General features: G+C 37.8%; 1 protein-coding gene across 1 annotated transcript in view; it reads right to left on the bottom strand.

Annotated features, from left to right (window-relative positions):
• Positions 1 to 17019, bottom strand: part of ephx2 (epoxide hydrolase 2, cytoplasmic) — a 64271-nt gene that overhangs the window by 44261 nt on the left and 2991 nt on the right. The window contains exons 2-8 of the mRNA XM_041253205.1: positions 13800 to 13884; positions 12219 to 12378; positions 10613 to 10803; positions 7778 to 7900; positions 5872 to 5946; positions 5347 to 5442; positions 3202 to 3280 (exon numbers count right to left, since the gene is read on the bottom strand). Coding sequence (XP_041109139.1) covers positions 3202 to 3280; positions 5347 to 5442; positions 5872 to 5946; positions 7778 to 7900; positions 10613 to 10803; positions 12219 to 12378; positions 13800 to 13884 — 809 coding nt within the window. The remainder of the gene's footprint in view (positions 1 to 3201; positions 3281 to 5346; positions 5443 to 5871; positions 5947 to 7777; positions 7901 to 10612; positions 10804 to 12218; positions 12379 to 13799; positions 13885 to 17019) is intronic.

Here is a 17019-nt window from a genome sequence, read left to right as displayed (position 1 = left end):
TGAAGGTGTGGGGACCATTTGACTTTCCAGTTGATATGGGCAAGAAATTGCAATCTGAAAGCTAGACGATTGTAATGTGGCGCCAGATATCAGGACGTATTCAATTGATATAAATGAAAACGCATCTAAATATGGCCGTCTTAAATCATTAAAAGACCCTCCTTGATTTTCATAACTCATTTTATTTCAATTGTGGTATTTAGGTTGCTCTTGAACAAACCCTGTAAAATAAATATATGTTTGCTATAACCTGTGTTTCTTTCAAAACTGCACATTTGAAACCTATACAGTGAAAGACAGGTAAGAATTATGGAATTATTTCGTTGAGTGTAACAGGCAGTGTAGTGGGATGCACTGCAGTTAAGGATTCTGCAGTTAAAAGCTCTAAAACCACAAATACAAAAACAAGCCAGGATTTTTTGCATCGTGGTTAAGACGCTTGCCTGCGGTGTGCGTGGTCGCCAGTTTGTGCTCAGCCTTTGGCCTGTTATATTAGCTACAATCACTTTAAGTATCCAAACAACTTCAAGTAACACAATGATCTCAGAACTGTTATCAGACATCCAATTGACAATCACAGCTCAGTGGATGGTTCTATTTAAAACACTTTCTACCAGCCTATGAGACCAAGAGCACAGTCAGGACATTCCTTAAAGTACAGTACAGCCTTCTGTAGTGTTGATTCCAATGTACACTAACACCCTGCAGTGGATTTTTTTTCAATTTCGTTACTTTTTTTTTTCATGGAGTGTACAGACTTTGTTAGGCTAATCAAAGACACTGAAAGTTGTGTCATAACTGTTTACCATTCAGATGTACTCCCTAAGGCAGACACTTTATTAGCTTTTCCCTTTATCGTTGCATAGGTGACCTTTTCATTTCGAATGTTTTTTCACTGGAGGTTCAAGCCTATACAGCAGCTCCCTCCTTCGTAGTGGTCCCTGTTTATTAGTGTCCTCAAACAATAGCATTGAAAGGGTACTTCTTGTTAACCATGATGCTGAAACTGTTTATTTAAAAAGAGAAAAACACATTCTTACATTATCACTGCTCCCTCGTTGTGATCAGGCTAATGTAGATTTTTCAGCACTATAGACTCCTTGTATATAATCATCTCTGCAGTAGGTCACAGGGTCTAATTGTAGTTGAAGTAAATTGGACATATCTTGTTATCAGCAACTCACACAACCATAGCATGCAGCTAAAGGATGGGTATCTCAACTGTACATGGAATATTTAAGAGCATAACAAAGGTTACAAACGAGAGGAGGCCATTCGGCCCATCTTGCTCGTTTGGTTGTCAGTAGCTTATTGATCCCAGAATCTCATCAAGCAGCTTCTTGAAGGATCCCAGGGTGTCAGCTTCAACAACATTACTGGGGAGTTGGTTCCAGACTCCCACAATTCTCTGTGTAGAAAATTGCCTCCTATTTTCTGTTCTAAATGCCCTTTATCTAATCTGGTCCTTGTTTCTTTCCTCAGGTCGAAAGTCCCCTGGGTCAACATAATGTAATGTGCCGCAGTATCTCCTGGCATGCACTTTGTAGATGCTACACCCAGATATTTAACGGAAACTAGTTAGTCAAAACAGTGTGTTTATTTTAACATACTAATAGTGCTTACTTTCCGGTTTCCTCATATTTTCCCATAATTTCTGTTTGTATTCTTTAGAGATATTTCTTGTGCTGCTTATCATAAGCAACGAGATATTCTGCACTGCTATAATTACATGTCCCCCCATCTTGCCTGTGTTTAGTCTGAATATAAAAATAGCAGTGAAACAGCGAGCATAAAAAACACAGCAAATAAACACCATAGTGTGAATAGCCCTTAATGCTTGCTATAAGGTTAAGTCCTGAATCTCCAATGAACTAAGAGATAGATACCCTTTGGAAACAGAGGCAGATGGAGTCTCTGTTCTTTATTAGTTCTGTGGTAAAGCGTCCTGGCCAATACTGGTATGCGCCTTTGAAATTCTTGACTCAAGAACTGCAAGTTCCTTTAATAACACAAAACACAAGAACAAACAAGTTTTAAACAAAACCTTTCCAAACATACACAGCACAAAATACAACACTCAAGTTCAGTTCTACACTTAAATACACTCTCTAAACACTCTCACCACCTCCAAACAACCACTCATTAGTCCTTTTTTATAGGATGTGACAGCAGGGGTAATTTGGAATCAATCATTCAATTACCACCTAGCCACATTCCACACTTTCTAAGCACATCTAAATTAAACTCAATTAAACAAGTAAACAATTGCGATCACCACAAACCCATGTACATGTGTGCTGAGCCTCTGTTCTGCACATACCCCCTCCCCCCACTCTCTCACGGTTCATATTTGCATGCAGGATTCTGTGTACAAGGGAGAGAAGCCAAGAACAACATACTCTTCGTATTGTTCTAACTCGACAAAAAATAAAAAAGGAAAGGGAGCCAAGCCTGACATGCTAACCAGTGAGAAACAACTCCAACAACTTACGGAAGTGGCTGATAGTCAAGAACGGGGTGACCTTAAGAAACTGCCTAGGGCTCTTGAATCAGCCAGGAATGTTTTAACCTCCTGAACTGCAGCTTTTGAACCATGACTCTAGTAGCCTGCAGGCATTCCTAAACACCAGCTTATAATGTGAAACCAGGGACAAACACACTGACAGAGTGCCTCTGCAGCCAACGCACTGACCTTAAATAGTTTTATTTATTTCTACATCTTTCTAGACTACTTTTATAAACTGTACTTTTTTTTTTTTTTTTTTTTTTTTACACACACTGCAATCCATTGCCATATGGTATGTTGTAACTGCAGCTTCTTTATTTGAACATGACACACAGCATTTTACGCAGTAAATCAGCAATCGTCTTAAGGTAATTTCTGTGGTAGAATACAGAAGCAAGTTGAGCCAAGAGTTTACCGTAACACGTGATTTCTCAACTAGGAAATAAACAGACATAGCAAAAAAACAAAAACACAGACAAGATGGCAGCCAGTTAAGACAGAGCAGTAGGGAAAAAATCTACACAATCTTGAAGTGTCAGGAGAGGAAATGGGGTAATGTAAGCTATCAAAAGTGCTATGAAACAAAATGGAGTAATGTAAGCTATTAAAATGACACTGGCAACTAAATACCCTTCAAGACTCTCATGTTACTTCCACCCGCATGTGTCTAGCGTGACAGCAGTGCAATGACTCACCAGGGGGCGCTGCAGATTCACCAAAGCCTTTCATATCCAGAGCCAGGACTCTGAAACCTGCATCAGCGAGAGCAGGGATCTAGAGCAGAGCAAAGAGACAGATTATACAGGTTTCGCTGGGATACAGTGACTCCAAAGAAATATTAGGAAATATCGGGCAAATGGGGGCTGGGATTGAACCACAGAACACAAAAGACTGACGAGCCGAAGAGCCATCTACTGATTTCACATGCAATGAAAGGAAGTTAATTATTATTAACTCAGTTTGCCAAAAGATGCACAAACAAATGCTGTTAAAAAAAATTAAAGACCAACGGTACAGATGTATCTGTATCGCTATGTATTTTGTAAATATTTAGGAATTTCTTTAATCCAGAAATTTTATTATATCATGATTATATCAACTTTATAAAGTTCACTTAGTTCTGTTAGAGGGGAAAAATAGAGGGTTTTAAAAATCTGATTTGCCCAAGAAACCCCGTTTAAGAGCCATAGTTGTATATATGCTACAGCTATATTTTATTTTACTATGTTTTTGTAAAGTGTAGGTGTGTGTGTATATATATATATATCTATATATATATATATATATATATATATATATATATATATATATATATATATATATATATATATACACACATATTATATATATATATATATATATATATATATATATATATATATATATATATATATATATATAATATATATACATATATATATATACATTCACACACACACATAATTAATATTTTTATATTTTATATTGAGTGTGTGAGTTAAGTGTACAGTACCCCCGTCCCAAGGTTGTGCTTTTCTCTAATCACACTCGCTGTCCGCTATGTTGTTTGTTGTTTGTCTTTCTGGAGTGTTCTGACTGATACAACGTAATGACAAAAATCCTTAACCCCACCCCTGGCTCGGCTGGGCTCCAAGCCAGATTCAGATGTCTTGTGAGGCCGGAGTTTCACAGTTTGGTTCACGCTCAGCTTGGCAAATAGCCAGTGGAGAACCACCTGAACCGTACTGTACCGAGCCCTCACGGGTCGGGTGTGTCAGTGGAGAAGGGATAAAGAAGCTGCAAAGGGGTTGATATGATCAACCTACAATCCACTGGGAAAAGCATTGGAGAATTATACCTAAGGCTATGGCCAAAAGTGTTGCATCACCTAGAGCTTTAGGAGTGAGAGAATTTAAAAAAAATGTATGAATATAAATTTAGATATTTTATTTCTAAATAGCATCTAAAATCAAACAAATTGCATAATGACATTGCAAAAGTCTACTGGAAGCCATAATAGTGGTACAGTATTTCATGTTAGATTATGAAAAGTCACATTTAATTGTTGTCAGTTTTTTGTTAAGTATATGGAAAACTACAAAGCGGTATGTAATTCAACATGTTAACATAACTTATTCAGCAGGTTTCATTTGACTTTATGAAGCAAAATGTGATAATTCTATAGGGTGAGGCAAAACTTTTGGACAGAGCTGTATATGTAGTTTGAAAGGGGACCGCCCTCTACACACATTGAAATTGCTCCAAATCATGGATCATAAATAAACAAGTAACTCTCACCCTTGTTTGGAATCAATCTCAAGCTGTCATGTTCTATCATCATCAAATAAAATGTATTACATGTCTGTGTTGCATTGTTTGTCCTGAACTATGGGAAAACCCTTGGTGCACACTGAGCTCTCTTAACGATTAAACAGTTTTACACCCACTTCTGTTTGTAAATAGTGTGTGTGTGTGGGAATGTAAGGTTGGGGAACTTCTGTTTGTAGGTGTGTGTGGGTTAATTGGCTGTCCCTGCCAACAATCACAGGTGTGGTCATTCCCAAATTAGGTAACTGAGTGTCAATTGGGCAGGGGTCATATGTATAACAAGGAAGGAAAATCCTTTGTTTGTTGGAGGCATGAGTATCGAGTATCCTGCAGGTGAGAATTATTTAGTTTGAACTGTTTATTTTGGCCTGAGCGTCCTGTTTACTTGCACTGGTTTTGCTTGTTTCTTTTGTGTTTGGCAAAGTGCTCAACAGTGCTTTAAAACTGCAGCTTTCTGTCTCTGGGTCTAATTCCTCCATGTAACCAGCCTGGGCCATGACGCAACCCTGTCACATAGACCTTCTTATATCTACCTGGTATCTCCAGGAGAACCAACTTTCAGGGAACCCATGGCACAGGCAGAGGGGTGGGCCATCGCCCATCTCCACATAATGGATTTTCACTCCAGGCTTTAAAAACAGAAATAGATCAGTTACTTCCTGTACGCTGTAGTTCTACTTCACACCACTTTATTTACTGGAGAACAAGACACTCTTAAAAACAGAAATAGATCAGTTACTTCCTGTACGCTGTAGTTCTACTTCACACCACTTTATTTACTGGAGAACAAGACACTCTTAAAAACAGAAATAGATCAGTTACTTCCTGTACGCTGTAGTTCTACTTCACACCACTTTATTTACTGGAGAACAAGACACTCTTCTTGAGAAATATGCACATGCAGCCATTTTCAGAGCACCACTTTGTGGCCCTGTTCACAAAGCTTAATCCCATGGCGCTGACATTTCTATACGGGCACTTTCGCTTTCTAGCCGATGTGACATATGTCCAAGACAGGCAACTAGAGTAGAAGAGAAGCACCTGCCCTCTGTCATTACCTTGATTGAAACAAATCCATGAGCAACGTCCTCGGGCCGACAGTAAGAAGGCATAACCGCTTCACAGCCAAGGAGCTGACGAGGGAAAAGAAGAAAATAAAGTGTAAATTACCTAACTGTTTAAACTTAATTTCATATAGTAAGTAAACTAGAGTAAGCGACAATAACAAAGTGCGTTTTTGACGGTACAACTTTGTGGTTTAACTTAGAAGCAATTTCTCAAATGTCTGACAGTTTTGTGAATAATTGTCAGTGGTACAGGATTTAATTTACTTTTCAAATGCTTTTTTCAGAAGCTTTTCAAAAGGGTTCTAGTCCTTGGTTGTATTATTTTTTTGTTCAGGATGGGGAGGGGTTTCAGGTTTACACCTCTTTTATACACACACACAATTACACAGAAATGCTATTAGCAAAATTAAAGAATAACAGGATGACATGTTATTAAAATTACATCTAGTAAAATGACAACACTGCTTAAACTGATAATACAGAAAGCTAAAAGAAACAAACATTTAACTCCTACAACAGGTTCTATTTATATGACCAGTATATGCAACAACCTTTTAAAGGGGTGAACCTACAGTAAGAATGACGGATCTATAGGCACCTGAATGCAACATCTTATTATAGTCCACGTAAGTTTAGCCCCTTTTTTTGGAGCAAGTGCAAAGGAGCATTTTCTGAAAGAAACATAACCATTTGAATTGTATGAAACTAGCTAGAATAGAATCTACTAAAACAATAACCAAACTGTTCCTATCTACAACTAAAGCTGTAATTTGAATTTACTTGGAACTTTTTCCTTTCACCTTTAAAATTAATAGCAATGAAAAGCATGGGCTAAGTCCAGAAGCTGAATGAACACCATCCAAGTATTTAATGTTATTGCACCAAGCACTCTTCATATTTACAATTTACAATCTGTCCTCCATAAACAATGACAGGGGCTTTTAAAAAAGCTCAGATACATATTTACAATCTTTTTTAACAAGCTCTCTCTTTAAGAAGGTAGAGGGAGAAAATGGAAAGGATGCCAGTGTGAGATTTACAGTAGGGCAACATTCACAGCCCCTCCCTGCAGTTTATAACAGACATTACTAATGAAGGGCAGTGTAATAGAGGTGCAGGTCATCTCCAGCCAAGCTTTCTTACAGACCTGCTATCTTCATCAGGGCCACTAATGAGCTAGAACGGCTTTAAATGACATGGTGCTACACAGAGCAGACTACAGGTACAGACAGTTTCTTAGGAACGCCTTACATAATGAAGGTACTCCGTATATGAATAACATTGTTAATGCTGTAGCCTAATTCATTTGGCCTTATTTACTACCTGTAATGCTAATATGTTCTGTTCGCAAACTCAGTCATACATTGAGGTAAAACTTGTGTTAAAAACCAAAACAACCAAAAACCTTTGACAGCTTAACTTTAGCTTCCAACCCTACAATGCAGTCCCTCTCCAGATAAATCCCAAAATAAATGTAATCATACAGTACATGGTAAAGCAAGACCACTCTGCTACTATATTAGTCTGTATTAATCTTGTACATTGAGTAATCCATCTTGACACATACAGTACATGGAACATAACATGCACTCTTCCAAATTTTAGCAGTACTGTATACTCAGGTTATAGTATTCTTTATACTATACAGGTATTACTGTGTTTTTTTGGTTTACATTATAAAAAAAAAGAGATGTAACCCGCTGCTTCTCAGTCATGTGGTACAGAGTGCTTCTTATATAAACTGGGCTGATTTGTGAGGTGGTTTGTAGTATACAGTCCATAAAACGAATTTCCCTTGGATCTGTGTCAGAAATACATGTATTCCCTTGAACTATTTCATTAAAAGTATATGTAGTACACTGAACTGTCAGGTAACAGACAGGTCTTCACACAGTACCTGAACTCCAGAGAGAGTCTGCAGCTCCTTCAGGGCCTCTGTGGTGTCTCCAACCAGAATAGTGGCCATACCCAGCTCTCGAGCCACCTTCAGATTTGCACCAATATCATCCAGAAAAATTGCCTGAAAAAAACAGCATATAGCACAGTTTAGAAACTGCCTGATCACAGTCTGGTCCCATTGTTTGCACATACTGCAATGGAAACAGTTAAAAAAAAATATTACCAGAAAGTGTTTTTTGTACTAAATTGACATTTTCTGACTAGGGTTGTGCAACTCTAAAGAGAAAGCAATATACACAATTGCTACTCGTGCCATATTTGGACCAGCACGATACTTGTTTGTTCACAGTGTTTGTTTGTCTCTTTATTGTGTGTCTGTTTTGGCCACCGTGCCGTTTTCTTTTGAAAAGTGTTTTGTTTTCTCACAACTTTTTTTATTTATAATAAACACGTGCATCAGTGCTTCATACTCACAGTACTGTGTCTCTCTTCCTGGTCTGACATCACCACAAGCCATCATTCAGTATGTTTACATGACAAAGCGTTTTCCCAAAAACTAATGTTTTTGGAAAACTGAATCAGAAAACTGATTTTCTTAAAACACTGTGACAGGCTAGTGTTGCCGTGACATCATGGCAGAAACAGGAACAAAAATACTAACACCAGTGGCGCGTCATTTTTTAAAATAACAATAATAAAAAGGTAGAACAAAAAAAAAATTTGCTCACATAGCACAAAAGAAAAGGTGGAAACAAAAATAAATCTCGAACACCCTACACAAACAAAAACGTACCGGTCAGGCTGGTCACAGACTTCACTGACACAGTACGTGCTTTCGCTCTCAATCTCGCAGAACGCTCCAAATACTCCTTGCACTCCTCCTCAACGCTCTCCTGATCACCGCATTTATATCCTCAGCCGGGGGATTAATCAGCTACCAATTAGCTGATTAATCCCCAGCTGCATTCTGCACACGTTTTCATTCACTGGCAGAGACATTGTTTGGCAGCTCGTCTCTGCCAGAAACATCCACATGCAGCCACGTCGTCATTTTAAATAACTAAATAAATATACAAAGTCACAATACAATATTGAAACAGTGCAAAACAATACCACACAAGGTGGAGGGGGAACCCCGTTTTAAAAATAAACAATACAAACAAAAAATAAACACATTTTAATTGGCAGGGCTCCTGGCCCTGTTGCAGCCACTTATCTGCGTTTACATGATTAACGATAGAAAATCTCATTAGAATTCAACTGTATACACGGATTGAAGTTTTCGGAAAACGCAGGATATTTTCGCATGTAAAGTACTGTAGTAGCCTATATACAATTTGAAAACTGGACATTTCCACGATAGACCAGAGACCAGTCCAATATAGTGCTTTATAGAAGTGTCAGGTCTTCAATTCAAAGATTTCAATCCTATACCTCTAATCAGATTCCCCACAATGTGCAATCAGCCTTTCCCACAGCTCATCCTGTTCTATATTACCAGTTTCTTTTGCAGACATTATTTTAAATTCTCACATCATTTAAAGCTGGAAAACATTTGCTGCTTCAGTATGAGCTATTAGTATTAACAAATACATACGGACTTTAACAAATGTATTACTTTATCCCTAACTAGACAAATGGATGCATGCAGACTGACTGCAGGTTATTATTATTCTCTGTTTTCTAAAACCACGTGTAGGAATGAAGGTCAAAATTTGCACATATGCAGTACGCTATCAGAATAAGATTTCCGAAGTGTGTTTATATGATATACATTTTGTTAGTTTTTGGAATTTAATCGGAAATTTCTAGGTGTTGTTTTCCGAAAAATGACTTTCAGAATATTCCGATACATTTTCCAAAAACTGTGTTTATATGACTTTTGATATCGGAATTAGTTTTCCGAAAAATATCAGAATTCTTATGCTCATGTAAACACACCGATTGTCACACCATCACAAAATGTTTTGCCTGCTAAATAATTTCCCCATTGCAAAGAAATGAACTTGGTTGAACAGGGAAAGGTGATTATCAAAATTGCCACTGCAGCTGTTCCCTATTACACCGAGTGCAATGCTTCTCAAAGGAGTTAAATATCTTGCAGGGGCACAAATGAAAACAGAACCACTTTCAAAATGGTAATTTTGCAAAAAACTCCAATCTTGAAAGGCCACATGACAGTTCCCCAAGCAAAATTATTTAGCTTAAAAAAACATTCCTTCAAAATTACCACATTTTGTATCACATAACAGTATGTACACAAATGGATATAGTGGGGAAGTCAGATCCACAATCATAGGTTGATTGCTGGAGCACATGCATTTATTAACAGAGTTACCAAATGAATGCCAACAGGATTACTTTGGCAATCAAATTGCATGTCAGTGAAACAAACTATGCAAATTAGCTTGCATTATGAAATCACTGTAATTTCCCCCCCCAAAGTAAAATACAAAATAAAAATTAAATAAAACGGTTAGTATCAATAGCAAAAACATTCTAGTTCAGTGGCCATTTTTTAATTCATTTTACCTGGTTTTCTATACATTTTAAAACCATCTCACCACTGTATCCATAGGTAACAGGTAACATCTGTTACCAAGCTTTAAAAACACTAGAAATCTCCACCTCAACCGGTAAATGTCACCAAAGTGTAATGAGGCGAAAGCCCCAGCCGGCTTTCCCTCCTAACACAAGGAGACATCAAAAGATCACCCACTAAGATCTGCAACCCGGCATGAGCTGAACTAAAAACACGCTTGCACTGGTAACAGCAGTATTGACAGAAGCAGTGAAATGAAAGTCCCAACTGTCTTCGCTGTTTGTGCCTCACCTCCTGTGGTTTGGCGTTGAGTTTGTCCAGCGCTAAGGAGTAGAAGGCAGGATCCGGTTTCCTCATCCCAGCCCGGCAGGACTCAATGAGCAGGCTGAAGTGACCACTCAGGAAGCAGAGCGCCTGGGCAGTGCCCTCCCTCTGGGCAGAGTCGTCCACCCAAGTATTGGTCAGGACACACGTCTTGAAACCTGCACAGAAACACAGGAGATTAGTCCATTGTCAGCCAATGTCTGCCTCATTGCCATCTGCACCATGAAACAAGTCTGCAATGGTTGCCTATATGTAGAACATGTTTGTACAATTCCCACTTATAAATTCCTTCACCTTCCTCCAATGTGTCCCTGCTGCTACTGTGTACAATTAATTGACAGAATTCTGTTTGGCAGCCAGTTCTGTTCTTTCCTGGGGTCTAAGTAATTGATCAAAACAGTGGGAGATCTAAATACTGTAAGAGAAATATTATAATAGGTCCCTCCTAGGCAATATACATACTTTTAAAAAGATATACACTTAGATATTGCACTGTTTGTTTGATTTTCAGAACATTTCATACACAGTTTGATGATGGTTTTTAGATATCCTAAATTCTGTTTAAAAACAAACACCAAAAAACACAGAAAGACAGTTCAGTTTTAGTAGATCAATCTGTATAATGATTTCATTGCTCAGACTGTAGGAGCCCTAAGATGTTTATAGTACAGTGAACACAACGCGTAGTCACTCACAACTGACAGATTAGATCAGGGTTTCCCAATCCTAGTCCTGGAGGACCCCTGTGTCTGCTGGTTTTCATTCCAACTGAGTGCTTAATTACTTATCAGATTCCTTAACTGAACTAATAATTTGCTTATTAGGCGTTTTTCATTGTTGTCAGCTCTCAAAAAGTTGTAGATTTTGAGTGAACTATAACATTTTATAAGTGACTTGAAATCTGCAACTTTCTAGGATCTGAGAACACGTAAAAAAGTCTAATAAGCAAAGTATTAGTTCAATTAAGGAATCAGACCAGGATTTGGAAACCTTGGATTGTGAGACAAACTGAGCGTAACCATGAGGGGATTCACAACACCTCTTACTCCACAGTGTGAATCTTGTTCTGAAAATACAAAAAAACTTTCCCAGACCCCAATTAGCACTAATCTTCAACTAATTGGTCTAATTCATTATTTAGGCTTGGTGGTCCAGTAGTTAAAGAAAAGGGCTTGCTACTAGCAGTTTTCCAGTTCAAATCCAGGCTCAGCCACTGACTCACTGTGTGTGACCCTCAGCATGTCACTTAAACTCCTTGTGCGCCGTCCTTCGGATAAGATATAAAACCGAGGTCCTATTGTAAATGACTCTGCAGCAGCAGTTGTTGATGCATAGTTCACCCCCTAGTCTCTGTAAGTTGCTGTAGACAAGAGCGCCTGCTAAATGGATAATTTATGTAATAACAATTAATCTCAAGTTCTGTATTTTTTGTCCTTTCAAAAAAAAAAAAAAACTGCTTATGACACTTAGAAAAAGGCTTACTGAATTTCCCCCCAATGTTACAAAATATAAGTATAATACATAATACTTTGCCCCCCAGCCTCCGGGACATTCCCGTGGACCCAGTCCTCACCACTATCCCGTAGTCTCACAGCCGCCTCTAGCATGGGCTTGTTGATCTTCAAGGCTGCTACAACCTCCTCAAACAGGCGCTGGATAGAGAACTGAGGGGGCAGGCTGACTCCCTCGCTGCTGGCAGACTTCTTACACTCTGCCTCAAATTCTGGAACAAACTGAGAAGACACATACAAAGACAATGAAATTAAAAAAGACAACACACTGGAGAGGTTTTCAAAACTCAACGTGCTACCGTTCTTTACGACTAAATGTTTACAACGTGCCCTGAGAATCTCGCCCATTTCTTCATAAACATTCTTGATTTTGGCACCCAGTCTTTTTTTCTACTGTACTTTACACCTAATTGCTTACACAAGGAAGCTGTAATGGATGTAAAGAAAATGCAGCGTTTGTTTAGTGATCAGGGTTAGAAATCCAATTCCCCATGTCTGATTTGCATCTTCACTTTCATGAGTCACAAGAATGATTTTTTAAATATGTAAACAATTAACTGAGATAATACACTCTGGCCACAGCTGCTATCGAGTTCTTCCCGACACCCAATATAAAACCGACCATGAGTCTTTTCTATCTGAAGTTCTTCTCCCAGGCTACTCTCCCAAGCTCTAATTCTAGTTTCCGCACTCTATTCCATTCTCTGACTTGGCTCACTTACTCCGCACAGTATATAAAGCACTGTTCTCTGCACTGTAAGTTGCTGAGGGACTCTTTTCGGCTATTGCTGAAGCTGTTTAACATGCTCACAGTGTTTATATCAATGAATTGATATTTCATGCCTGGCAACCCACAGCACCGCACAGGGGGTTTAGTGCTCTCTACGACTGTAGTGCTGCTTAAACTGATTATTCAGATAGAGCTCTCCACAGAAATCAGGTGCTGACAATCGGGTGAGGGACATCAGGGTTAACTGGGCTAATTTACCATTTAGAGTAAAAACAACTGGAGAAACTGTGGATGAAGCAGCTGTTTCATCATTTGTTTCACCTGGATTGGTAAATTAATCCAATCAACACCAATGACCGTCACCTGTGGAATAATCGAATACTCAGTTTGTGCAGCACAACTTGACTGATACATATATAAAGGACACACCATGAACATTCAAAGAGCACTGCAGCTATTCCACGAATGAGGATAGATGAATAACCCTCGAGCCCCCAAAGGGGTTAAGTGGGTTGTTTACGGCTATCCTCATGACTGAAAAAGCCACGTCACTTTGAGCGTTCACGGAGTATTCATTTTATATAACAAGCACAATGCTTTGAAAGAAAGCATGTTTAAACCTACAATTAGCATCTGATATCATATAATTACTTTCCTTAGATAAAGCTCAGCATCTGCTTAACAAAACGACATTATTTAGAACAGTGTAATTTGCCCAGCCACTCTATCGCTGGATTTGAATGAATGCAAAACGAATTTCAAAATTAGATCTGGTAAGAAATATTTACCTGGGACCACCGAATATGAAAGAAAAGTATTTGATACAAGATATCTCAACGCTTATATAGTGTACTGTACTTTGGGTAAATATATACTAATAATATGATAAACCATAACTGGTGTAACGCGTTACCTGAGAAAGTGTCATCTGCCCCCTCTCGGCTCGAAAAAATGGATTCTCTGGCCCTCCATTGACTATGGTTTTCTGGAGGAAACCTCTAAGGAAAAAGAGGAGAGAGAGAAAACAAGCCAATGTGAAGCTGTAACACTGGGTCTAAAGCCCCCTCCCATCTGAGTGTCCTCTGGTCCTGGTCCTAAAATTTCAAGGAGGTCTTCTCTTTTGATTCTTTGTTCTGAGCTCAATAGAATCAGTTCCCTCAACTATAACTCAGCCTTTCAGCCCCTGGATTATTCTGATTTCTGGACTTTTCCAAAGCCACAATTTATTTATTTTTTTAAGTGTGGGGAACAAAACTGAATGCAGTGTTGTCTCACCAGTAGGGGTGTAACACTAATGTCACAATACGATGTGTATCACGATATGCTGGTCACAATACGGCATGTATCCCAATACTTGTGAAGGTACTGATTGGCAAATAGTATGATGTATAAGATGAAATGATCATTGACTATACTGATAAAAGAAAATGAGTTAGGGAGAGTGTTTTCTTATCAACAATCATGGATACTACATTCAAGAACTATTTGGTGAACTACAATGAGCTATATTTTGCTTTTGGTCTTCTATCAATACAAAATATATGCAGTGCATATTTATGAAGATATAATATTTAATAATACATCAATATCTTAGATAACATACAAACATATTAGTTAATATTAATTTCTTAATATACAGGATGACATCTGCATTGTGATTAATATTTAAATAGAAAACTAGGGGTTTATCCTTCACAAATTTCATATCTTATAAAATTATATTTTCAATTCTATTATTTGATTATTCAAATATATCAAAAGAACTATAAACAAAATAGGAAAGAAATGAGGCTGCTATGAAAATATGCTTTCCAGTTTCAAGATCAAGAGAAGTTAACCAGTCTTAGAGAAGGAATCTGAGCTGCAAATCTCCCTCTCAACCAGAAAGGGCGCTGTGTAGCATGCTTTCCCAAAGACGGGCTGACTCGACGGTAGATGACATCTGGAAGTCGGCCACTGTGGAGAGAGCGTGGCTACATCCCAAACCATTCCCTTGCACCCTAAACCCTTCGACAAGTGTACACTCTGTGCAATGTTTTGAGTCCAAGAGTGCAAGTTCATTCTTGCTTCTCTTTGAATATAGCGCCCAAAGAGGTGATTACTTTGGTGATCCAATCACTTCCGGGTAAAACAAGAAGCTATGCCCCGACTGAAATCAGTCTTCATTGGTTTACAGTTTGAATGATACTTCCTTTTACATAAACAATACATCATTAACACAAGCAGTGTCCCTCACCCATGAAGAGAGGTAATAGTAAAAACAGTAACCTTTATAGAACAAAACTTCATTTTGATATAACTTTAGTTATATTGATCATGGAAGGATACACATTTCAGTTTCAGTCTCCTAATTAAATTACTGTTACAAAAATGTTAATCACACTATACAATAATGAAAAAAAAAAATAATTATTTTCACTTTAAACTTCATTAAAACACAATATACATATCAATTTTATTGGGAAAACATTCTGAAATAACCCGTAAACTTGCATTGTGTATTGGCTTTCAGACAGACGTTCTTAATTAAAAGATAAGTAGGCTTGCTAGTTTTTGATATTAATCAGTAAAGCTCATTAAACGTCAAATTACCAAAAAACATGAGTTTGACTAAAATCAAGAGTAATGGGGATTCCTCGCTCCAAGTTCCAGCGAAGTGCGAGAACTGCCAGTGACTATCGATACAGCACCGATACGTGTTTTCAGGGTATTGGCGCTGCAAAAGTGAATCGGCCAAAAGCATAATTTCACATTTAATTTGCCTTGAAATGTAGAAAAAAAAAAAAAGAGTAAATACCTATCATACAGTAAGAGAAATAAGTCAAAGGAAGGCAAAAATGTCCTTCTCCTCCTTGTTCTTTTCCTCCAGACCTATTTTTTTGCATATTTTTGCAGACCCCAGGCACTTTCATCCATGCGTATGTATATTACAGGACATCCGAGTTTAATGACAATGAATGTATTCTGTCAACATGAAAATATGCTGGGGGAAACACTTATTTTGATATGTCTATCATGTATATTAAACGATTTATTGATGTATTAAAATGGACTAGTCGCACGCATTGCAGGCAAAAAAAAAAAAAAAAAAAAGACCCCTGGCACTTTTATCCACGCATAGGTATGTTACAGGACATCCGATTTTAATGACAGTTCCCTAGTATATTGAAATACTAGGGAACATACTTACTGTGATCTCTATATTTATATTAAATTATTTATTTCTGTTTTAAAATGGAACATTTGCCTGCAAAAAAAAATATTTCTTTGTATAAATTTTAAAAAGGTCTGGTATATGTGGGATTTGATTCAGTTTGCAAGTGCATTGTGTTACTGTCAGTGCTACACAATTAGTTGAGACTAGCAGTATTCTCCAGACATATTTGGAGATTTTTTGAGCCATAATTAATATTTATTTTCTTAACAGACACCCTTATCCAGGGCAACTTACAGTTGTATACAAACAATACATATCAAGAATTACAGTACAATTAAGAACAAGATACAAAATACAGTGACTTCAGTCCTAATAAGAGCAAATACAAAACACAGTACGATTTGAAATCGGGGCAGTTCAAATGCAGAGAAGTGTTGATAGTTACATCAGGGTTAGATACGAGTGCAGGTGTAGGAGATGGCATTCTGCATAAAGTATTAATTATATATTTGATTATAAGTTTCTTTACTTCTATGTTAAAGTTTTATTTTCATATTTTGATACAGCTTAAAGCACATGTAACTAGATAGGAGAGACTGCAGATGTCTTGCTTATCTTGGTGTCTGGGCAGAGCGCCAAAGTTAGCAGGTCTCTAATCAAGATGAGTGGAGGCGTGGAGACATTGTGTGAAAACAGACCACCACAAACAGAGGACTAGTTTGAAACTGTTTCTAACAGATTAGGTTAAGGCAGTTGGTAAAACGGTTAAATGTGACACTCTATAGAATGTTATAGATTTAGGCAAGTTTCTCCCCTTACCAGTGTGTTGAAGGTGTGTGATAACAGGATGGATCCATACAGATTGGAAGAGAGTATAAGAAATGGGGTGGAAATGCTAATATATTCATAGTATTTAATGTAATGTTTTTGTTTGAATCGTCAGTCAATTCTTTGATTTGACTCCACGCACGTCTGT

Source organism: Polyodon spathula, chromosome 6 (genome assembly GCF_017654505.1).
Source record: "Polyodon spathula isolate WHYD16114869_AA chromosome 6, ASM1765450v1, whole genome shotgun sequence".
Lineage (NCBI taxonomy): Eukaryota > Metazoa > Chordata > Actinopteri > Acipenseriformes > Polyodontidae > Polyodon > Polyodon spathula.
This window is presented reverse-complemented; position numbering and strand designations above follow the sequence as displayed.